Source organism: Salmo salar, chromosome ssa24, assembly GCF_905237065.1.
Source record: "Salmo salar chromosome ssa24, Ssal_v3.1, whole genome shotgun sequence".
Lineage (NCBI taxonomy): Eukaryota > Metazoa > Chordata > Actinopteri > Salmoniformes > Salmonidae > Salmo > Salmo salar.
The window spans coordinates 13078456-13103465 of record NC_059465.1 but is presented as its reverse complement, the minus strand read 5'-3'; the positions used below and the strand labels follow the sequence as shown (position 1 = coordinate 13103465).

At 43.0% G+C, this 25010-nt stretch overlaps 1 protein-coding gene across 3 annotated transcripts in view; it reads right to left on the bottom strand.

Moving 5' to 3' along the window:
• Nucleotides 1-20551, bottom strand: part of LOC106585078 (piwi-like RNA-mediated gene silencing 2) — a 41491-nt gene extending 20940 nt beyond the window's left edge. The window contains exons 1-14 of one of the 3 annotated variants that reach the window (XM_014170862.2): nucleotides 20484-20551; nucleotides 19184-19685; nucleotides 18872-18974; nucleotides 10501-10615; nucleotides 9853-10032; nucleotides 9536-9646; nucleotides 9281-9398; nucleotides 8938-9062; nucleotides 6691-6771; nucleotides 6477-6590; nucleotides 4657-4845; nucleotides 4329-4413; nucleotides 3918-4010; nucleotides 3484-3624 (exon numbers count right to left, since the gene is read on the bottom strand). In XM_014170862.2, coding sequence (XP_014026337.1) covers nucleotides 3484-3624; nucleotides 3918-4010; nucleotides 4329-4413; nucleotides 4657-4845; nucleotides 6477-6590; nucleotides 6691-6771; nucleotides 8938-9062; nucleotides 9281-9398; nucleotides 9536-9646; nucleotides 9853-10032; nucleotides 10501-10615; nucleotides 18872-18974; nucleotides 19184-19657 — 1929 coding nt within the window. In that variant the 5' untranslated portion in view covers nucleotides 19658-19685; nucleotides 20484-20551. Of the gene's footprint in view, nucleotides 1-3483; nucleotides 3625-3917; nucleotides 4011-4328; nucleotides 4414-4656; nucleotides 4846-6476; nucleotides 6591-6690; nucleotides 6772-8937; nucleotides 9063-9280; nucleotides 9399-9535; nucleotides 9647-9852; nucleotides 10033-10500; nucleotides 10616-18871; nucleotides 18975-19183; nucleotides 19686-20415 lie in introns of all 3 variants that reach the window. The other 2 variants (XM_014170861.2, XM_014170863.2) reach the window with 2 other exon arrangements.
• Between the last annotated feature and the right edge of the window lie 4459 nt (nucleotides 20552-25010).

The following is a 25010-nucleotide window of genomic DNA, read 5'->3' as shown; positions in this document are numbered from 1 at the left end:
TCTGACAGCTGATGCTTAAAGTTAGAGAGGGAGATATGAGTCTCCAGCTTCAGTGATTGTTGCAATTCGTTCCAGTCATTGGCAGCAGAGAACTGGAAGGAAAGGTGGCCAAAGTAGGAATTGGCTTTGGGGGTGACCAGTGAAATATACCTGCTGGAGGGCGTGCTAAGGGTGGGTGCTGCTATGGTGACCAGTGAGCTGAGATAAGGCAGGGCTTAACCTAGCAAAGACTTATAGATGACCTGGAGCCAGTGGGTTTGGAAACGAATATGAAGCGAGGGCCAGCCAACGAGAGCATACAGGTCACAGTGGTGGGTAGTATATGGGGCTTTGGTGACAAAAAGGATGGCACTGTGATAGATTGCATCCAATTTGCTGAGTAGTGTTGGGAGGCTATTTTGTAAATGACAGTTTTATGAGGGTATGTTTGGCAGCATGAGTGAAGGATTCTTTGTTGCGCAATAGGAAGCCGATTCTAGACTTAATTTTGGAGTGGAGAAGCTTAATGCGAGTCTGGAAGAAGAGTTTACAGTCTAACCAGACACCTAGGTATTTGTAAATGTCCACATATTCTAAGTCAGAACTGTCCAGAGTAGTGATGCTGTATGGGCGGGCAGGTGCTGGTAGCGATCGGTTTAAGTTTTACTTGCATTTAAGAGCAGTTGGAGGCCACAGAAGGAGAGTTGTATGGCATTGAAGCTCGTCTGGAGGTTAGTTAACCTGTTGGGGCTAGGGGGCAGTATTTGCACGGCCGGATAAAAAACGTACCCGATTTAATCTGGTTACTACTCCTGCCCAGTAACTAGAATATGCATATAATTATTGGCTTTGGATAGAAAACACCCTAAAGTTTCTAAAACTGTTTGAATGGTGTCTGTGAGTATAACAGAACTCATTTGGCAGGCCAAAACCTGAGAAGATTCCTTACAGGAAGTGGCCTGTCTGACCATTTCTTGCCCTCCTTGATCATCTCTAACAAATACAGGGGATCTCTGGCATGACGTGACACTTCCTACGGCTCCCATGGGCTCTCAGAAGGCGGGAAAAAGCTGAACGATGTAATTCCATCCCCAGGCTGAAACACATTAGCGCGTTTGGCAAGTGCTCTATCATTAGACTGAGGCTCGTGCATGAGGGGATAGCATGCTTTTACTTTCACTCTCTTTGTAATAAAAAACGATTTCCCGGTCGGAATATTATCGCTTTTTTACGAGAAAAATGCCATAAAAATTGATTTTAAACAACGGTTGACATGCTTCGAAGTACGGTAATGGAATATTTAGAATTTTTTTGTCATGAAATGCGCCATGCTCGTCACCCTTATTTACCCTTTCGGATAGTGTCTTGAACGCACGAACAAAACGCCGCTGTTTGGATATAACAATGGATTATTTGGGACCAAACCAACATTTGTTATTGAAGTAGAAGTCCTGGGAGTGCATTCTGACGAAGAACAGCAAAGGTAATAACATTTTTCTCATAGTAAATCTGACTTTGGTGAGTGTTAAACTTGCTGGGTGTCTAAATAGCTAGCCCTGTGATGCCGGGCTATCTACTGAGAATATTGCAAAATGTGCTTTCACCGAAAAGCTATTTTAAAATCGGACATAGCGAGTGCATAGAGGAGTTCTGTATCTATAATTCTTAAAATAATTGTTATGTTTTTTGTGAACGTTTATCGTGAGTAATTTAGTAAATTCACCGGCAGTATTCGGTGGGAATGCTAGTCACATGCTAGTCACATGCTAATGTAAAAAGCTGTTTTTTGATATAAATATGAACTTGATTGAACAAAACATGCATGTATTGTATAACATAATGTCCTAGGGTTGTCATCTGATGAAGATCATCAAAGGTTAGTGCTGCATTTAGCTGTGGTTTGGGTTTATGTGACATTATATGCTAGCTTGAAAAATGGGTGTCTGATTATTTCTGGCTGGGTACTCTGCTGACATAATCTAATGTTTTGCTTTCGTTGTAAAGCCATTTTGAAATCGGACAGTGTGGTTAGATTAACGAGAGTCTTGTCTTTAAAATGGTGTAAAATAGTCATATGTTTGAAAAATTGAAGTTTTTGCATTTTTGAGGTATTTGAATATCGCGCCACGGGATTACACTGGCTGTTGAGTAGGTGGGACGCAAGCGTCCCACCTAGCCCATAGAGGTTAACACAGTGTCCAAAGAAGGGCCAGAGGTATACAGAATGGTGTCGTCTGTGTAGAGGTGGATCAGAGAATCACCAGCAGCAAGAGCGACATCATTAATGTATACAGAGAAAAGAGTCGGCCCGAGAATTGAACCCTGTGGCACCCCCATAGAGGCTGACCGAGGTCTGGACAACAGGCCCTCCGATTTGACACACTGAAATCTGTCTGAGAAGTAGTTGGTGAACCAGGCGAGGCAGTCATTTGAGAAACCAAGGCTGTTGAGTCTGCCGATAAGAATGTGGTGATTGACAGAGTTGAAAGCCTTGGCCAGGTCGATGAATACAGCTGCACAGTACTGTCTTTTATCGATGGCGGTTATGATATCGTTTAGGACTTTGAGCATGGCTGAGATGCACCCATGACCAGCTCGGAAACCAGATTGCATAGCGGAGAAGGTACGGTGGGATTCGAAATGGTCTCAGATCTGTTTGTTAACTTGGCTTTCAAAGACCTTAGAAAGGCAGGGTAGGATAGATAACAGGTCTGTAACTGTTTGAGTCTAGAGTGTCTCCCCCTTTGAAGAGGGGGATGACCGCAGCAGCTTTCCAATCTTTGGGGAACTCAGACGATACGAAAGAGAGGTTGAACAGGCTAGTAATAGGGGTTGCAACAATTGCGGCGGATCATTTTAGAAAGACAGGGTCCAGATTGTCTAGCCCAGCTGATTTGTAGGGATCCAGATTTTGCAACTATTTCAGAACATCAGCTTTCTGCATTTGGGTGAAGGAGAAATGGGGGAGGCTTGGGCAAGTTGCTGTGGGGACATGCTTGTTGGTCGCCGGACAAAGGGTCAAAATGTGGGACTGTCCCGTATAATCCGGGACATGTGGTCACCCTACTCACCACTAGGCTTGGGCGGTGTACCGTATACTGGGGTATTTTGAAATACCGCCAAATAAATTATCTCCAGCTCAGGGCTCCAGCTATGCATTTGGTTTGCTGACTTACAAGTTTAGCAGCTAGCATGCCAGATCAAGCTTCTTGGTTACAGCAGAGATAAATAATCCCCTCCTGGATCAAGATCCCTGATGACTTAATATTTTTTTTTGTGCGGTTGTTTTATTTTTTTTTGGAAAGAAATAGCCCCCCTTGTGTACACTGCCATATACCCCAGTATGGTACAGGAACGGTATAAAAATCTGAATACCGCCCCAACCTACTCACCACCAGATAAATAAATGTTAATTTTGTCTTTCTATGTGCGACTTTAGCTACACAACTAATTTGTCTCTGAGATAAATTAAATGTATTGTTTGATTGTGCAGTGTATGCTCACCACCAGGATGTCTTGGCTGATCTCCAGCCCCCAGCGTGCCAGTTCTGTCTGGGCCTCTGGGTTGGTGTTGATGTTCTTCAGGAGCTGCTTCAGGGAGTGAGTGTGCTGCTCACTACTCACATTGATGTGCATCGTCAAGTCCTGGGATGGTAAAACCGACACTTTCAGATTCTATACAGTACTAGACTTTCCGGCCCAGTTACTATGTGACGTGTCTGGGTACAAATAGCATTTGCCCCCCCCCCTATTTAATTGATTTCATTGCGGCAGGAAAACTAAAGCAAGCGCAGCTAAAGTCTTTGATAGAAAAATTGTCTGGTTACTATTGTTATCAAATGCTGCGTTATCAAAATCACTGTGTTGCCTTCATGTACAGTGGATGTCATAGAACACTCCCCAGGGAGGAGAATTCATTGCCGACACAATGACTTTACCTTCATGGCACGGAAGTCCTTTCTCATTTTGTCAGGGATTCCAGTCATAAAGGAGAGCTCTGGCAGAAGCAAGATCTCGCCGGTTATGACTTGCTGTAAGACAAAAACACACAATTAAATATAATGTATATTGTATCTTTATGGAGAAAATGGCTCCAAATCAATAAAAACTCAAATGAGTATCTACAAAGCATGTGTGATAGTAGAACATAAAGACGTACTGAATACAGTCTCAAGCCACAAGGTGTCATTCTGTTACAAGGATACAGACAAGTACTTTGTTACAGGGCAGTTGGGTGTGTGAGGAAAGAGAAGACCCTGTTTATCGATGAGTATGAAATAAATAAGTACAAAAAGTTAACTATGTCAAGATAAAGCTACATTTCATAATATCCTTTGAAATAGTTTTACCTTTCCCCCAGGCTTGGACCTCTCTTTGGGTCGATGGATAAGCATGGGTTGGTCCATCTCTTTTATGGTGATGCCATAGTTTTTGCTGTTCAGATTATAGAAAAAAAGTTAAAATACACACAAGTTTTTCCCCATGTTCATTTAGCAGCAGTGGCCACCACTGCAAAAAAAACGTACATTTCTTTATATATACACACACATTTCTGCCGAGGCGCTTTTAAATGGATAGTTGCTCAATGATTGGAAGTCTATGGGAACAGCTAGCATGCCATTGAGCTAACGCTAGTAGAACTCTGCATAAGAAATGCACACAATTCTCCAGCCTTACCTGTAGTACTCGACGAAAGTGGTCGTGGAGCCGTCGGCCATGGTGAAGGTGTCTTTGGGGGACTTGCCCCACTCAATGTCGTCGATGCGGTAGGTGCGGTTGTTGTATCGGGTGATGACAATGCTGCCGATCAGCTCTTTGGTGCACTCATCCTGGAAGCTCTCCCTGCTTTGCTGGTAGATCACGTTCCTGGAAGGGAAAGGGGTCAAAAGGTCAACGTTTACCAATCAGGGCCCCGCAACTCACCCCAATATGGCCTGAAAAATCACCCCATTTATGCTCTGCATGTCATTCCATTTATAACCTCCTTCAAACTCAGTGCCTCTTTGCTTGACATCATGGGAAAATCAAAAGAAATCAGCCAATAACTTTTTTTAGACCTTCACAAGTCTGGTTCATCTTTGGGAGCAATTTCCAAACGCCTGAAGGTACCACGTTCATCTGTACAAACAATAGTACGCAAGTATAAACACCATGGAACCACGCAGCCGTCATACTGCTCAGGAAGGAGACGCGTTCTGTCTCCTAGAGATGAACGTACTCTGGTGCGAAAAGTGCAAATCAATCCCAGAACAACAGCAAAGAACTTGTGAAGATGCTGGAGGAAACAGGTATAAAAGCATCTATATCCACAGTAAAACGAGTCCTATATCGACATAACCTGAAAGGCTCTCTCAGCAAGGAAGAAGCCACTGCTCCAAAACCGCCATAGAAAAGCCAGACTACAGTTTGCAACTGCACATGGGGACAAAGATTGTACTTTTTGGAGAAATGTCCTCTGGGCGGATGAAACAAAAATAGAACTGTTTGGACATAATGACCATCGTTATGTTTGGAGGAAAAAGGGGGAGGCTTGCAAGCTAAAGAACACCATCCCAACTGTGAAGCACGGGGGTGGCAGCGTCATGTTGTGGGGGTGCTTTGCTGCAGGAGGGACTGGTGCTTTTCACAAAATAGATGGCATCATGAGGTAGGAAAATTATGTGGATATATTGAAGCAACATCTCAAGACATCAGTCAGAAAGTTAAAGCTTGGTCGCAAATGGGTCTTCCAAATGGACAATGACCCCAAGCATACTTCCAAAGTTGTGGCAAAATGGCTGAAGGACAACAAAGTCAAGGTATTGGAGTGGCCATCACAAAGCCCTGACCACAATCCTATAGAAAATTTGTGGACAGAACTGAAAAAGTGTGCGCGAGCAAGGAGGCCTACAAACCTGACTCAGTTACACCAGCTATCAGGAGGAATGGGCCAAAATTCACCCAACTTATTGTGGGAAGCTTGTGGAAGGCTACCCAAAACGTTTGACCCAAGTTAAACAATTTAAAGGCAATGCTACCAAATACTAATTGAGTGTATGTAAACTTCTGACCCACTGGGAATGTGATGAAAGCGGAATTAAATCATTCTCTCTACTATTATTCTGACATTTCACATTCTTAAAATAAAGTTGTGATCCTAACTGACCTAAAACAGGGAATTTTTACTAGGATTAAATGTCAGGAATTGTGAAAAACTGAGTTCAAATGTATTTGGCTAAGGTGTATGTAAACCTCCGACTTCAACTGTACATGGTGTATCAATGAATATGCTATTTGTAAATATCTCTATGACCAGCGTAAGAATATGGCCTGTTTAAATTTTTATGAACTCATCACGTACTGTAGACAGTGCATCATGTGGACATACACACCATGTGAACAAATAGCTGGCAAGAGAAGAGATTTATCATGCATATTTTAGAGTATCACAAAAGTTAGTAAGTTACGTAATGCAACAATGCTTCTATGTGGTGTAAGGTGCACTGAAATAATCTCACATGCAGTCGAGGACAGAGTCATTTCGCAGCACTTTGTGGGACACATCCACCTGGAGGTACAGGCCTCCGTCAGTGTGCTTTATGCACGTTGAGTAACCTGGCCACACCTGCAACCTAGGATAACAGAAGACAGAAACCAAGGGGCTTGAGTCAGCTGCTATGATCATTGAGATTTCAATTGGAGTATAATTTCTAATCTAATCTAATTACTTACCGCTGCTTCCCAAGTATGACTGCGCTTTTTGGATCGTAATGATTCCGCCCCACAAGCTTCAGTCCAAGGATCTTCATTACCCTTGACAACACACATGGGGAGAACAATGTCTTGTTGCACCAGACAAATGTAACATTTGGTAAAGCCAGCGAGACGTATTTTTTTTTATTTTTTTTACGTATTTTTATTTATTTTTTTAATGTTTTTTTTTAACAAAAACATAAAATGCAACAAAGATTTTAATGAGTTACAGTTCATATAAGGAAATCAATCAATTTAAATAAATTCATAGGCCCTAATCTATGGATTTCACATTACTGGGAATACAGATATGCATATTTTGGTCACAGATACTCTGCATGGCCAAAAGGATGTGGACACCCTTCATATTAGTGGATTCGGCTATTTCAGACACCCCCGTTGCTGACAGGTGTGTAAAATCGAGCACACAGCCATGCAATCTCCATAGACAAACGTCAGCACAAGAACTGTTGGTCAGACGCTTCATGAAATGGGTTTCCATGGCCGAGCAGCCCACACAAGCCTAAGACCATCATGGGCAATGCCAAGCGTTGGCTGGAGTGGTGTAAAGATTGCGGTCATTGGACTCTGGAGCAGTGGAAACGCGTTCTCTGGTGTGATGAATCACGCTTCACCATCTGGCAGTTCGACAGACAAATCTGGGTTTGGCGGATGACAGGAGAACGCTAACTGCCTGAATGCATAGTGCCAACTGTAAAGTTCGGTGGTGGAGGAATAATGGTCTGGGGCTGTTTTTCATGTTTCGGGCTAGGCCCCTTAGTTCCAGTGAAGGGAAATCTTAACGCTACAGCATACAATAACATTCTAGACAATTCTATGCTTCCAACTTTGTTGCAACAGTTTGGGAAAGGCCCGTTCCTGTTTCAGCATGAAAACGTCCCCATGCACAAAGCGAGGTCCATCCAGAAATAGTTTTCGAGATCAGTGTGAAAGAACTTGACTGGCCTGCACAGAGCCCTGACCTCAACCCTATCGAACACCTTTGGGATGAACGCCGACTGCAAGCCAGGCCTAATCGCCCAACATCAGTGTCCGACCTCACGAATGCGTGACAACTCATTTTCAAAGAGTGGATCAGGCTGATTGTGGCCTGTGGAATGTTGTCCCACTCCTTTTCAATGGCTGTGACACGCTCTCGTACATGTCGATCCAGAGTATCCCAAACATGCTCACCGGGTGACATGTCTGGTGAGTATGCAGGCCATGGAAGAACTGGAACATTTTCAGCTTCTAGGAATTGTGTACAGATCCTTGTAACATGGGGCCGTGCATTATCATGCTGAAACATGAGGTGATGGTGGCGGATGATGGTGGCACAACAATGGGCCTCAAGATCTCTTCACGGTATCTCTGTGCATTCAAATTGCCATTGATAAAATGCCATTGTGCTCGTTGTCCGTAGCTTATGGCTACCCGTACTATAACCCCACCGCCACCATGGGGCACTCTGTTCCCAACGTTGGCATCAGCAAACCGCTCGCCCAAACAACGACGGTTGGATGTACTGCCAAATTCTCTAAAACAAAAGTTGGAAGCAGCTTCTGGTAGAGAAATGAACATAACATTTTCTGGCAACAGCTATGGTGGACATTACTGCTGTCAGCATGCCAATTGCACACTCCCTCAAGACCTGGCATCGGAGTTGTGATAAAACCTGCAAATTATAGAGCGGCCTTTTGTCTCCAGCAAAATGTGCCCCTGTGTAATGATCATGCTGTTTAATCAGCTTTACATGTTGCATTTATATTCTTGTTCAGTGTATAATTCGCTACTTCAGTGAAAAATCTTTAGGATTTAGGGGGAAATGGAACATTTTAAAAGAAGTCTGGTTTTCTGTGTAAAACAGCAGAAGCCTCTCAATAAAGCATGTTATTGCATGAAGCTATCAAGAAAGCACAATAGATAAGAGATTAGCTCATTACTGACAATATGGCTACACTAAGGCCAGCTTAGCACACAGAGAACTTCCCTCATAAGTAGACCACAGGCCTTTTGTTGAAAAACACCCCCAATTTATCCTAATTTAAAGTAAAAATGTCAATTAGTGGTAGGCAATTAGCAGTTTATATTGCAGCACCAGTGTTATTATTAGATTCAAAATGGAAGCCAACAAAAAACAGCAGGGACTACACAAACTTGTCCAATAAGAAACATTGTTTTCCATTGTAAAATATTTTGCTACATGAATAAGGACAGCCCTGTTACCTTCTCAGCACCACGTTGTAGAAGGGGATGCACAGGTCAGAGTTGGGTGGTAGGATCTTAGTCATCTGGATCTTGACGTCCACCTCCTGGTTGTCAGTTCGTCTCACACTCTTTAGGTGAACCACCTGTATGGAGGAAAGATTAACATCACAACATGGGGCACAGAGGAGAAGATGCCTAAAGACAGGAGTGTAGCTGCCCTATGTGCCACATCGGTATTGCGCGTTAATGTTGGGTCTCTTCCCGTTTTGTGTATTTACAAGTATAAGCCAATTATCCGCACATAATTAATACACATCTATAGTCACAGACACAGTAGGCCAGACAGAGAAAAGTGACATACCTCTTCCATCTTCACAGGGAGGTAGAGAATTGAGCCGTCAAAAGCAACAACCTCCCCAGTGGTGGGGCGATGGTCCTTCATCATGCCAAATCGCATACCCATCGACTCCACATTAGGACTGAAAAGTGGGACAAAATGTAATGAGTTACTCCTCTTTAACAGACCAAATTATTTTTCCAGAGCAGATATTTTACACAGGAATGCTGCATAAAATATGAATGTAGCTAACACTTTTTCCTTAATACATGTACTTACGTGAAAGTGACATGGTACTGATAGACTGCCTCATTCCTGCAGTGAATGGTGATGTGGTTTGAGCCTATGGGCAATGGTGTTCCTTTGGTACCAGTCTTGTGCAATGTTTCACTGCAAAGGGAGAGGAAATAACCTTTCAATGAATAGGCCTAACAATAGTTATAGTCCTTATAAAAATATTCATAATTAGCCTAAATACATTTCTGCCTCATTTGACTGCCTTCAACAACAGTAACATTTTAAGCAACATAATTTACTTCATAATAGATGGTTTCATTACATGGTTTTACAAATAATGGTACTTTGATGGTACTTACCAGGTGGCCTCCATCTTAAGTTCTCCCTTAGTTTGAGAGCAACCTGGAGTCATATGAGCCTCTTTGGGTGGGGATAGAGGGAGAGTAGGGGGCATAGTGGGTCCCCTCCCAGTACCCAAGGGGGGCATCGATGCTCGTCCCATTCCCACCATCTGAGATGGTACACCTCGGCCAAGGAAGCTGCAGACAGAAACAGACAAGTTCTTCATAGATTTTTGTTTTTAAATTCCCATCCATAAGTGTGTTAAATAATATGTATTAGAAAAAAAAGCTTTTCACCATAAATAATGAGATCTGTTATGGAATCAATCTTACTGCTCATCTATTTGTCTGAAGAAAAAATTCTACATTTTCATTATCTTTGAATTATCGGGAACGAACCTTGACAATGAGTCACACCGAAAAGTGGAAAGTCTGATTACCTCCACATTAACAATGGATAATTCAATAATAATTTGAAATGAGATGGGCATATACTGAAGAGGATGGGGATATGTGAGAGGGACCGGCATATGTGCGCAGCATGAATGATGCATTCTAGAAGCATTACTGCCAGGCACCTAAGGACCTTAGTAGCACGGAGGAATTGGCCTGCTTTAGCCACAGGTTAAGCCGCAGGGTTTGAGCTCATCACCTCCTTCTTCTCACCTGTTACCTTGGCCCATCATGTCCTCAGGGAATCTGTCTCCACCCAGGCCGGTGAATGCCACTGCTCCAACAGGGGCTGTCTGTGGTTGGAGCTCTGCTCCAAAAGCACCCCTCCCTGCACCAAACACCAGAGAAAAACACACAAGAAGATTCAGTGGATTCATCCTCAAGGCCTCAGTTGGAGCATAAGGAAATCAAGCAAGCTCCCTAAATATTTTAAAGCTCAAATTACTATTTGATTCTGTCTACATTTTGACAGAGTGCTCAGAACTTAGAGGCTATGTTGGATCAGGCAAATCTATTTATTGTGTAACAAAAATGGTTCAACTTTAGTGCATCAGAGTTAGGGCGATTAATTAGAATTTATGTTTTTGCGCATTATTCCAAATACCTATTTTTCGTTTTTATTAGTGTTTATGTCCACTTGTTCTCATACCCTTTTGGAATTGTAACCATTGCTGCGTGCACCGTCCTATTTACACCAGAGATCTGTATACAAAGATGAGATGCACTTGTCTCCACCCTAACAATGGGAAACGTTGTCCTTAAGGCAGGGAGGCAAGCGAAAGCTAAGGTCCAAAATAAGCCTATAGAAACGCATTTGACTTATTTTGCACAGATTTTAGCAATCTCGCTTCAGCTCTTCCTCTGGTTTACACACACACCAAGCCCCTCCCCCTGCCACTCACACCAACAAAGTTGAGAGATCACATTTTCCTCTCTGACAAGCGGTTTCAACTCGCTATTTGCATTTGAGGTTTGGTCGAACAGAAATCGGTTATATGGACACCAAAACACATTGAGACATTATTTTACTATAATAGAGGCGAAGTTAACTTTTCTAACAATACTTTTTTTATGCCTCAACTACTCAAATTGAGCGCAGAGCAGACACTATGAAAACAAGAGTATCAATGGACATTGATTCTGGTAAATGAATGCAGTTTGTCGTGCGCGGCATTGGGGTACCACATACTGCTAGCAGCATTTTAGCCAAAGACTTATAGTAGCTGTCTAGTCTGTTTTATAAAACAATTATATAAGGAATTGGCAACTCGTTCTCATTCTGAGAAATAAGGTTGGCCACTTGATTTCAACATCTAAACAAAGTGGACAGGCTAACATGCTTTGCAAATAGTTGGCGACAGAGAAGAGTGTGCACATAACAATTCAACTGTTCAATCTTGTTATCTAGCAAATAGATCCAAGTTGGCTAAAATGGAAATAAAGATTATCTGGCTAATCACTAGCACATGGGCTTGAGAGATTGCTGATGAGACCTGTGTTACTTTTCTATATCTTAATGCCTGCTACAAGAAGTTAGTCATTATTGGTGAATGTGCATTATGCATGGTTCTAGTTACATTTGTAACAAAAGGGCATTTTCATAGACTTGACAGATCAGTGATTATTGCAACAACAAAAAAGCACTATGAACTATTTTGATAAAATGATTATGGTTGTGGCAGGCTTATACACTACATGACCAAAAGTATGTAGGCACCTGCTCGTCGAACATCTCATTCCAAAATCATGGGCATTAAATTTGGAGTTGGTCCCACCTTCACTGCTATAACAGCCTCCAATCTTCTGGGAAGGCTTTCCACTAGATGTTAGAACATTGCTGCAGGGACTTGCTTCCATTCAGCCATAAGAGCATTAGTGAGGTCAGGCACTGATGTTGGGTGACTAGGCCTGACTCGCAGTCAGCATTCTAATTCATCCCAAAGGGTGTTCATTGTATACTGTAGCGTTAAGATTTCCCTTCACTGGAACTAAGGGGCCTAGCCCGAAACATGTAAAACAGCCCCAGACCATTATTCCTCCTCCACCAAACTTTACAGTTGGCACTATGCATTCGGGCAGATAGCGTTCTCCTGGCATCCGCCAAACCCAGTCCCTCAGACTGCCAGATGGTGAAGCATGATTCATCACGCCAGAGAACGCGTTTCCACTGCTCCAGAGTCCAATGACGGCAAGCTTTACACCACTCCAGCCGAAGCTTTGCATTGCGCATGGTAATCTTTGGCTTGGGTGCAGCTGCTCGGCCATGGAAACCCATTTCATAAAGCTCCTGACGAACAGTTCTTGTACTGACGTTGTTTCCAGAAACAGTTTGGAAGTTGGTAGTGTGGGTTGCAACCGAGGAGACGATTTTTACATGCTTCAGCACTCAGCAGTCCCGTTCTGTGAGCTTGTGTGGCCTACCACTTCGCAGCTGAGCCGTTGATGCTCCTAGACCACAGATAACACTGCTACTCCTACTGCTCTCTCTTCGTCTGCCCACGTGTTCTCGCATACCCCTAGAGCATCGAGCCAGCGGGGTGGTGGCACTGGAATCCTCATCTCTCCCAAGTGGACATTCTCTCTTTCTCCCCTGACCCGTCTGTCTATCTCCTCATTTGAATTCCATGCTGTCACAGTTACCAGCCCTTTCAAGCTTAACATCCTTATCATTTATCGCCCTCCAGGTTCCCTTGGAGAGTTCATCAATGAGCTTGACGCCTTGATAAGTTCCTTTCCTGAGGATGGCTCACCTCTCACAGTTCTGGGTGACTTTAACCTCCCCACGTCTACCTTTGACTCATTCCTCTCTGCCTCCTTCTTTCCACTCCTCTCCTCTTTTGACCTCACCCTCTCACCTTCCCCCCTACTCACAAGGCAGGCAATACGCTTGACCTCATCTTTACTAGATGCTGTTCTTCCACTAATCTCATTGCAACTCCCCTCCAAATCTCCGACCACTACCTTGTATCCTTTTCCCTCTTGCTCTCATCCAACACTTCTCACTCTGCCCCTACTCGGATGGTATTGCGCCGTCCCAACCTTCGCTCTCTCTCTCCCGCTACTCTCTCCTCTTCCATCCTATCATCTCTTCCCTCTGCTCAAACCTTCTCCAACCTATCTCCTGATTCTGCCTCCTCAACCCTCCTCTCCTCCCTTTCTGCATCCTTTGATTTTCTCTGTCCCCTATCCTCCAGGCCGGCTCGGTCCTCCCCTCCTGCTCCGTGGCTCGACGACTCACTACGAGCTCACAGAACAGGGCTCCGGGCAGCCGAGCGGAAATGGAGGAAAACTCGCCTCCCCTGCGGACCTGGCATCCTTTCACTCACTCCTCTCTACATTCTCCTCTTCTGTCTCTGCTGCTAAAGCCACTTTCTACCACTCTAAATTCCAAGCATCTGCCTCTAACCCTAGGAAGCTCTTTGCTACCTTCTCCTCCCTCCTGAATTCCTCCCCCCCTCCTCCCTCTCTGCGGATGACTTCGTCAACCATTTTGAAAAGAAGGTTGACGATATCCGATCCTCGTTTGCTAAGTCAAACGACAAAGCTGGTCCTGCTCACACTGCCCTACCCTGTGCTTTGACCTCTTTCTCCCCTCTCTCTCCAGATGAAATCTCGCGTCTTGTGACGGCCGGCCGCCCAACAACCTGCCCACTTGACCCTATCCCCTCCTCTCTTCTCCAGACCATTTCCGGAGACCTTCTCCCCTTCCTCACCTCGCTCATCAACTCATCCTTGACCGCTGGCTACGTCCCTTCCGTCTTCAAGAGAGCGAGAGTTGCACCCCTTCTGAAAAACCCTACACTCGATCCCTCCGATGTCAACAACTACAGACCAGTATCCCTTCTTTCTTTTCTCTCCAAAACTCTTGAACGTGCCGTCCTTGGCCAGCTCTCCTGCTATCTCTCTCAGAATTACCTTCTTGATCCTAATCAGTCAGGTTTCAAGACTGGGCATTCAACTGAGACTGCTCTTCTCTGTGTCACGGAGGCTCTCCGCACTGCTAAAGCTAACTCTCTCTCCTCTGCTCTCATACTTCTAGACCTATCTGCTGCCTTTGATACTGTGAACCATCAGATCCTCCTCTCCACCCTCTCCGAGTTGGGCATCTCCGGCGCGGCCCACGCTTGGATTGCGTCCTACCTGACAGGTCGCTCCTACCAGGTGGCGTGGCGAGAATCTGTCTCCGCACCATGCGCTCTCACCACTGGTGTCCCCCAGGGCTCTGTTCTAGGCCCTCTCCTATTCTCGCTATACACCAAGTCACTTGGCTCTGTCATATCCTCACATGGTCTCTCCTATCATTGCTATGCAGACGACACACAATTAATCTTCTCCTTTCCCCCTTCTGATAACCAGGCGGCGAATCGCATCTCTGCATGTCTGTCAGACATATCAGTGTGGATGACGGATCACCAGCTCAAGCTGAACCTCGGCAAGACGGAGCTGCTCTTCCTCCCGGGGAAGGACTGCCCGTTCCATGATCTCGCCATCACGGTTGACAACTCCCTTGTGTCCTCCTCCCAGAGTGCTAAGAACCTTGGCGTGATCCTGGACAACACCCTGTCGTTCTCCACTAACATCAAGGCGGTGACCCGATCCTGTAGGTTCATGTTCTACAACATTCGCAGAGTACGACCCTGCCTCACACAGGAAGCGGCGCAGGTCCTAATCCAGGCACTTGTCATCTCCCGTCTGGATTACTGCAACTCGCTGTTGGCTGGGCTCCCTGCCTGTGCCATTAAACCCCTACAACTCATCCAGAACGCCGCAGCCCGTCTGGTGTTCAACCTTCCCAAGTTCTCTCACGTCACCCCGCTCCTCCGCTCTCTCCACTGGCTTCCAGTTGAAGCTCGCATCCGCTACAAGACCATGGTGATTGCCTACGGAGCTGTGAAGGGAACGGCACCTCCATACCTTCAGGCTCTGATCAGGCCCTACACCCAAACAAGGGCACTGCGTTCATCCACCACTGGCCTGCTGGCCCCCCTACCTCTGAGGAAGCACAGTTCCCGCTCAGCCCAGTCAAAACTGTTCGCTGCTCTGGCACCCCAATGGTGGAACAAGCTCCCTCACGACGCCAGGACAGCGGAGTCAATCACCACCTTCCGGAGACACCTGAAACCCCACCTCTTTAAGGAATACCTAGGATAGGATAAAGTAATCCTTCTAACCCCCCCCCCTTAAAAAAATTTAGATGCACTATTGTAAAGTGGTTGTTCCACTGGATATCATAAGGCGAATGCACCATTTTGTAAGTCGCTCTGGATAAGAGCGTCTGCTAAATGACTTAGAAAACATTGGTAATATATAATGTAATGTAAAAATATAGACTTTACATCTACTTGAACGCAATAAACTTGCCAGATTTAAAAATAACCTTACTGGGAAATCACACTTTGCAATAATCTGAGCACTGCGCCCAGAAAAATACAGCGTTGCGATACAGACTAGACGTCATGTTGGGGAGATCTAAAATCGAAAATACTATGTAAATAATCCATTACCTTTGATTCTCTTCATCAGATGTCACTTCCAGGTATCACAGGTCCATAACGAATGTAGTTTTGTTCAAAAAAACTCATCATTTATGTCCAAAAATCTCCGTCTCGTTAGCACATGATGTAAGCCAGCCGGACTTCTCGTCATGAACGAGGGGAAAAAATATATTTCCGTTCGTTCAAACATGTCAAACGTTGTATAGCATAAATCATTAGGGCCTTTTTTAACCAGAACATGAATAATATTCAAGGTGGACGAATGCATACTCTTTTATAACGTATTGGAACGAGGGTACCCAACATGAACTAGCGCGCCAGGTGTCTAATGGGACATCACCGTTCCATGGCTCTTGTTCGGTCAGATCTCCCTCCAGAAGACTCAAAACACTTTGTAAAGGCTGGTGACATCTAGTGGAAGCAATAGGAAGTGCCAAAATATTCCTAAACCCCTGTGTTTTTCAATGGGATAGGTTTAAAGTCAATACAACACATCAGGTATCCACTTCCTGTCAGAAAATGTCTCAGGGTTTTGCCTGCCAAATGAGTTCTGTTATACTCACAGACACCATTCAAACAGTTTTGGAAACTTTAGAGTGTTTTCTATCCATATATAATAAGTATATGCATATTCTAGTTACTGGGTAGGATTAGTAACCAGATTAAATCGGGTACATTTTTTTTATCCAGACGTGCAAATGCTGCCCCCTAGACCCAACAGGTTAAATGTAAATGCAATGTAAATGTAGACTTTTCTACTTCACAATAAAAGCACTTACATAGTGACCTCACCGCCCGCGTTACATGCATGAGCATTGCAAAATAAATGTACACAGACATATTATTCAATAATTTCATCCAAACTGCTCTTGTGCGCCAACGAGGGTTTAGGAGCATACACCCATGTGGGTGATTGAAAGATGAACTGAGGTCCACACTCCAGTCGGTGGTGTTAATGTACCTGAAATTCGGGTTGCCAACCGCCATATAAAGTCCAAAGAAGACTGAAGGAGGAGAGATTACTAGAAACGAACTCAGTTTACCCTTTTATCTGTGGATTAATTGTCAGAGTAGAGGACCTTGTGTATTTCAGGTAAAATAACCCAATGTTTATAACCCAGGACAAATTAGCAAGCACCTGCAAGCTAGCTAGCTAAATGGCCATGAATGTTTCATGTGTTTCGACAAATTAATATAGTTGGTTCAAGAGTTCGTTTTGATATTTCAACCTGCGTGTTCTGCTTGCGTCTGGTGTGGATGGACAAAATCAACATGCGCACGTGGACGTATGCGCCCTGTCTAGTCAGAATGTGACAGTTGACCGGGGCAGCTCTAGCAGTGCAGAAATTTGAGAAAAACGGACTTGTTGGAAAGGTGGCATCCTATGACAGTGCCACATTGAAAGTCACTGAACTCTTCAGTAAGGTCATTCTACTGCCAATGTTTTCCTATGGAGATTTCATGGCTATGTGCTCGATTTTATACAACTGTCAGCAACAGGTGTTGCTGAAATAACCAAATCCACTCATTTGAAGGGGTGTCCAAATACTTTTGTATATATAGTGTATTAAGTCTAGGTATAACTTCACAAGCCCTGAATTAATTTGATTATTTCTGACTGTTTGAAATGCAGTGTATTTGACCTTTTACCTCACTAGGGTAGGGGGCACGATTTTTACCTCTGGATGAAAAGTGAGAAAAATCCATCCAGGAAGTGGGATTTCTTTATTTTTGTAGTTTTCTATTGAATGCCATTACAGTATCCATTGACTTAGGACTCAGATTGCACTTCCTATGGCTTCCACTAGATGTCAACAGTCTTTAGAAATTGTTTCAGGCTTGTATTCTGAAAAATGAGGGAGTAAGACCACTTTGAATGAGTGGACACTGCAGTGTCCAAGAGGTTTTTCATGCGCCCGACCGAGAGCAGGCCTTTCTTGTTTTCCTTTTATATTGACGAAGCTATTGTCCGGTTGAAATGTTATTGATTATTATGACTAAAAACAACCTGAGGATTGATTATAAACATCATTTGACATGTTTCTACGAACTTTACTGATACTTTCGGATTACTAAACAAAATGAAGGTTTTCGAATATAAAGAGGGCCTTTATCGAACAAAATGAACTTTTTGATTTTAAAAAACGAACTTTGACGATATAAAGAGGGACTTTATCGAACAAAATGAACATTTATTGATTATTATGACTAAAAACAACCTGAGGATTGATTATAAACATCGTTTGACATGTTTCTACGAACTTTACTGATACTTTCGGATTACTAAACAAAATGGAGGTTTTCGGATATAAAGAGGGACTTTATCGAACAAAATGAACATTTATTGAGTAAATGGGAGTCTTGTGAGTGCAACCATACGAAGATCATCAAAGGTAAGTGATTCATTTTATCACTATTTCTGACTTGTGTAACTCCTCTACTTGGCTGGTAACTGTTTGTAATGATTTGTCTGCTGGGCGCTGTTCTCAGATAATCGCATGGTATGCTTTCGCCGTAAAGCCTTTTTGAAATCTGACACCATGGTTGGATTAACAAGAAGTTAATCTTTAAACTGATATAACACTTGTATGTTTTATGAATTTTTATAATATGTATTTCTGTTTTTGAATTTGGTGCTCTGCAATTTCACTGGATGTTGGCCAGGTGGAGCGTCCCACACCCCCTAGAGAGGTTAAATTGTACAACAACGCTTATTTAGAGAAAACATTTTTAAAAAATCTAGATATATCGTGAATGTTAGAAGAAGAAAAAAAATGGAAAAAAATAAATGATGATTTTTAGGCCATATTGCCCAGCCCTAGTCAGAGTGCATCAATATGATGGATTTCCAATCTTCTAATTTATTAAAAGTAAAGGCCACCATTACTCTTAACCCATGCCATTTGAGCTGGAGGGGAACATGTGATACTCTTCCCAGTTAGTTTGATCCAGTATGCCTTCATCTATGGGCTGTGTCCCAAATGGCAACCTATTCCCAATATAGTGCTCTACTTTTGACCAGGGCCCATAGGGAATGGGGTGCCATATGGAATATAAACCTAGTTTTTCATAAACTCAAGATTACTCACCCACTGGCAGCCCTCCCCTGCCCCAGGTCTTTGAGGGATCGATCCCCATGCCTCTGAACATGGACACCAGCAACGACCCCTGGCTGTGGGTGGGCATGTCCACCTGCCAATTACAATATCGTTACAAGAGCTATAAGAGAAAAAAAACACTTGGCTCAAATGGTATTTTAACAATTTAAAATACTTCATCTGCCCTTGATTGAGCTTGCATGGAACTAATAGACTAGTCCCATAAGTGCAAACCCCCTTGAACCCTGGTCTGGGTAGAAGTTAGGAGAAAGACTTTACAACCCCAAGGAACACAACACAAACTTGTTTGGCTACTACTTCCTCTTCTGCCTGCAGACTTGGCATCTCTTCTGGCAAGTCTTGCGTTGCGAGCTGACCTGGAGTGGCTTGTCCAGGATGAGGCCCCAAACCAAGAAGGGGTTCCCCTCTTGCCACACCTACGGTCGGATCAGCTGTCGAGAGAAGCCACCCTCTAGCGCGGCTAATCCCACCATCTTCTGATGTTGGCATGGGTATCCCCCTGGCAAAGCCAATGGAGGGATCGCTCACTGGGAAGGGCACTCCTCTCCCGTACTGCATAAGCAGTGTTTCACCAGCGGTGGTGAAACCCCTGGCTCGTCCTAAGCCAGCAGACCCATCTGCTGCAAACATAAGGCCTCTGGCTCGTCCTATTGCTGGTTCATCTGACCGCAGTCCTCGACCCCATGCTTGCTGCTGCAGCCAGGGAATGCGGGTTGCACCAGGGAGGCCTGGGAAAGAAGGCTTCTTTGGATCCATTCCAGCTAGCTCCTCTCACATGCAATGCCTGTAGTGCAAATGCAAAGGCTTATTGGCAAGGGGAATTGTGTAAACTTGCTATGTGAATGCTCCAGATGGCATGTCATTTGTATTTAGTCATAATGAAAGAACTAGCTATTTTGTTAGTATCAAAACATTTATGATAAATGTATTGACGGGGCAAAGGATACGGAGCATCTTGCCGAGTGTACCTAACTCAGACGGAGAACCACCTCTGAGTTGAGTACAATCAGCAAGGTGCAGACACCATTATTGTTAATGTCAGGTCAAACTTCGCAATGTCAATCTCGACGCTTGCGCAAGCAGTTGCAGCCAAGAGGTGTAATCATTACGCCGATTCTGTTGCAAAACGTTTTGCAACCGTATACACCAAACGTACAAAAGTTACTGTTTCCATAATAAATACACCCCAGTTGAGAATAGCTAGTTACCTGCCTGCATATTTTCTCCCTAAAATGTACGAGACTAATACCTACTTGCTAGAATAGATGATTACATTTCACACCAACGGTATATTAAATATTGCAATAGCTAGCAATGTATGTTTTAGCAAAAGCTTATGAATGTTAACAGGTTCGTCATTAGCTAGCTAACGTTAGCCAGCTAGCGTGCTTGCTTATGATTACAAGCAAATGCACCAGGGGAAAAACGGGAGCCGAGAGATAAACATTTTTAGGAACTTAAATGCATATTTTGTTGCGTCGTACGTTCTTTACAACTCAAACATAACTCCAAACCTTATTTCATCAACTTATACTGACTTTACATGCGTATGGAGCACTTTCTTCTCAACATTGGTACAGACCTTTTACCATCTGTAGTCAAAATTACCGGGAAAAAGATTGGCCGTCTGGACACGCCCATAGTAATAAACTATTGGTTAATCGAACAAATTTGTCAAAAGTGTATTGGCTCTCGAGAGCTGTCAGTAACCAGGTTTCCGTCAAAAAAAATGTATGGAGTAAAGTAGGCTAAATGTCGGATACAACATTTCATGACAGGCTGATAGATGGAAAAAATAACATTTTCCGGTAAAATTTCGAAATGTCAACAAATCAAAATATGCTAGACAAGGTGGGATATTTTTGTGTCGGTAAAATGAATTATGCGAGAAATGTCTTCGGAAACGCTTTTATGCGCAAATATTGACATAATAACCATCAAATCAGATCATATCGTAGTAAACCTGGGAGTCACACGATGACATTTGTGATTGTGTGGTCCACACTAGGACTTTTCGGGAAAACATGCAGTTTAGGCCTGTGGATTTAGAGATAACTTCACAGGGTGATGAAAGTGCAAGGTTGAGTTTGATGCTCTTTGGAGTAAATATCGAGGGTCTTATTCTGGTGACATGATAATCAATGCTTGGCTGCCGTTGGACAAAATGTAAATAATCTCGCTTCTTTGTCCATAATAATATGAAATATTATCATGTAGTCTATAAATGCGCTCTAGTCAACAGCGCTAGCCCAAAAAAAGTTGAGTTGAAAAAGCGATGGGAGCCCATTTAATTTGTATTTTTTATTCGGTACATGGTCATTTAAAAGCAAAATGTATTTTTTATGCACTATGTCATCATGCGCAGCCTTTTATCTGCAACAAGTCAATTTGATGGAAACATCTCTGGTGGGAAAATGCGCATGATTTTATGCCGATTTTAGAATATTTGCATGAAATTCTGTCACCAATTGGATGGAAACCTAGCTAGTCTGACAAAATACAAGTGAATAAAATAAATATATGTATGTATGTATGTATGTATGTATGTATGTAATAAAATTATAATGCAATATTTTATTTGACAGCATACATTTCCACAAATGATGCTGTAAAAATATTATCTATTTTATATTTTACATGATTTTGTAGAAGATGCTATGGACAATTCTAAACATGCCCATCATTGCCATGACCAGTTGTTTTGCATGCATCAATGCTAATCATCAGTCAGACTTACCGTTGACTTTGAAGGTTATATAGTATGGTTATAGGCTACAGTAGAAAGTCGTTTTTATTTATTTCTCTGAATGTATAAACTCACTAGAGGGCACCTGAGTCAAGTAAAACGTTTTGTCTTGTGACTTGTCATTGCAGTCCTCTAAATCTTCTGATGCTGGATGATAGCAGGATAGAATATATTCCTAGTTAAATTAAGGTTAAAAAAAATATCACCAATCAGCAGCACAAATCACTTGAGTGGAAGGTGGGCCTGCTGTTTGGATTACAGTTCCTTCCTACTTTTGATAGCTGTACACAAGGGGCTGTGAGAGATTTGCTTGATGTGTTGCAACGAGATAAAATTGAACATACCCTGTGTTGCAGGCAGTTGCCATTTTTTTGAGTAGTCAATATAATTGATAATCTGTGGTCACACACGGTAACTGAAATGTTATTCACGCACGATATCTCAATTAGACCCATATTGATGAAAAGCAATATCTTTAGGGCCTGTACATGTTCCATATTATCAGGCAGGTGTTCTATTTTAGCAATAAGCATTATCACCTGTAGCCTGATGCAGCATCGTGACTGAAGCATGGGGTTGCTCCTCTGCATTGTTTACCACAATGGGCTAATCATTAGCTAGTTCACAGACACTAAATATGATCTTGTTGCTTATTTAATGTCCTAAAAAACTACCACGGGCACTAATAAAATGATGTGATTTTGTGTTCGTAAATACAGTGTAATTGTGTGAATTTTACAGTGATTGTAGGCCTACCGTTTATGCATTCGAATGGCTGACGCGCTTCCCGCGGTTACTTTTTTATTGTCATGCAAGACACTCAAGATTATAAAGCGCTGTCAATTGCGTAAAAGTTGGGAAATAAATCATACCGCACTGAAAAGCTGGGATGCTGTTCTTTTAAATAATTACAATCAAAACTGTTGTATTTTCCAGCGATTGCGTTTAGGAATGTTGCGCAGTGACTGGGCCTAATATAACACATTTTTTTCCACTCAGCAATCAGCTGTGTGTGTGGAGTTGCGCGTTCTTGTACCCCCAACGGTTGATAAACAGTTTATAAATAAAGGACATAGCTCATGAACACCTTTGGGAATTCATCTGGTTTTTAAACAATTATATAGGCCTATACAGAATAGCATTGTTATAATATTAATTTTGTATTTAACCAACAAGTAATTTGTGTAATAATGGTCATGTCTTGACAAGCAAGCAGTTCCATAGTGTAAGCCTACGTAAACGTAGCCGCGGGAAGAAATCTTGATTAATTAACTGGCCCAGTGAGCTCGGCAGATATTGCCGAGCAAGTGGGCAGCCCAGAATGTAGAATCCTTCCGTCTCTTTAGCTAATCCACTCCCTGTACTCCATGTCATGTGCCAAAGAAAAAACGCCACCTGCTGGAGAAAATAGATTTTGGGCCCAATTATCCTTCTCGGTTTGCCTATTCCTCTGGTGTGACTCACAAGTTATGTTAGCCCAATCTACTGTACAAGAGGGATGCAGTGTCCTGACAAGTGGAATTCTGGGCAACATTTAAGAAAAAGATAAGGGAGCAAGATAGTTCAAACTTGGCAACATGACACAACTCACTGGAAGAACTGTTGCATGCTAAAGTTTGACATGAAACAAATAGTTTCACAGTGCTTCGCAAGTCATATCTTCTGACTCCAGGAATCTATGAACACTTAATTTTCCTCTATTGAGTGGATGGAGATTATGAAAGGGCAGCCTTTATTGTGAATGTTTAGGTTGTGATAGCAGACCCTTAAGTTGAACTCCGAAAGATGTGCGGAGGTAGACGTTTCCCATAAGCACACATCTAAGATCAGCGTACCTTCCCCAAATCCTGACCTTAACCATTATTGGGGAAACATAAAACTGTTGTTAGATCAGTGTCAAGGGGCAACTCTCTCTTATTTCTGCAAAACATGGCTCATATGTAGTAGCCAGGGTGCAATTTGGGACCTATCCACAGTTAGTATTGCTGAGGTCCATTTGATTAACCTCAGTGTGACCTGTGTCTCTTCCCCTGGTCTTATGTTATAAGAAGGACAGGACAGGGCTGAGAGGGAGCCATCGGACACCACTCATCAAGGAGGGATGTTTCCTTCTAATTTGTAGTGTGGCAAGCTGACATGTCCAAGTGGATATCTAGAGTGGTGCTCTCCATAATTGACCCTTTGCCAAGCGAAGGTTACTGGTTACTGTTGCAACCTCAGACAATATTTTCCTGGAAAGCCCAATTCCCCATTCAACTGCTGGCGAAATCCCCTCACAATGATCTCAAACTGTGAGCTTGTCCAAGGTGTTTGACTCGACGACAGTTGCTATCCATTGGAGTGCTGCCATTGGTTGCCCCAAATTCTGGGGCGGGGTTTAGCGACAGGTCAATTCTGATGGGTTTTTTTCTCACTAATTGGTCTTTTAACCAATCAGATCAGCTCTGAAAAAGCGGTGATGTGAAAAGATCTGATGTGATTGGTCAAAACACCAATTAGTGGAAAAACTGTCAGAATTGGCCTGCCTGTGTAAACGCAGCCACAGGCATATTGAAAAAGTCACTTCCCTGATCTCACCATGTAGCTCGTCTTCAAGTCCAACCCCAACTGCTTAATCTTTCAGAAACCAATTACAAATATCTCTCAGGTGCGTTATTTGCCGTCCCTTTAACCATAACCTATACCTGGCTCAAAAATGAATGGCTAGTCCGACATGGCTGTTCCAGCTGGCAGATAGCTGTTGATACGTAGGTAGTGTAGCTCATTTAGTAGGGCATGACACTTGCAACGCCAGGGTTGTGGATTCAATTCCCAAGGGGGACCAGTATGAAAAAAGTATGAAAAATGTATGGTCAAAGTACTGTAAGTTGGTCTAGATAAGAGCATTTGCCAAATGAAAAAAAATCTAGTGTTATAGGGATAATTCAGGATTTTTGCAATCAGATGAACTTGTGGATAGCATTTGTATGTCTCTGCGTGCATTTTGTAGGAATTTGCATTAGCGCAATGACTGGAAGTCTATGGTAACTGCTAGCATTCTGGTAGATAGCACAGACTTCTAGTCATTGCAATAAAGCTAGTTAGCACTGGCTTGTGAAACTACCTCTAACTTCCTTCATACTGGATGGAGAGATAAAATTGGTATCCATGAACTCATCCTACTCTGGCTTCATTGCCAAAATCCCGAAGTATCCCTTTAAGGGTAAGCAGAACATTTTCGACCAACCTTTACTTGACAATACTTCTTCAATTCACAACTTAGAAGCCACTGCTGTCTTCTAAACTTCCATGGCTAGTTGCAGGTGGTTCGTTGGAATTTAGAAAAGGCTCCGTTATTAAATAAAATGTTTCACTCCATTAAGT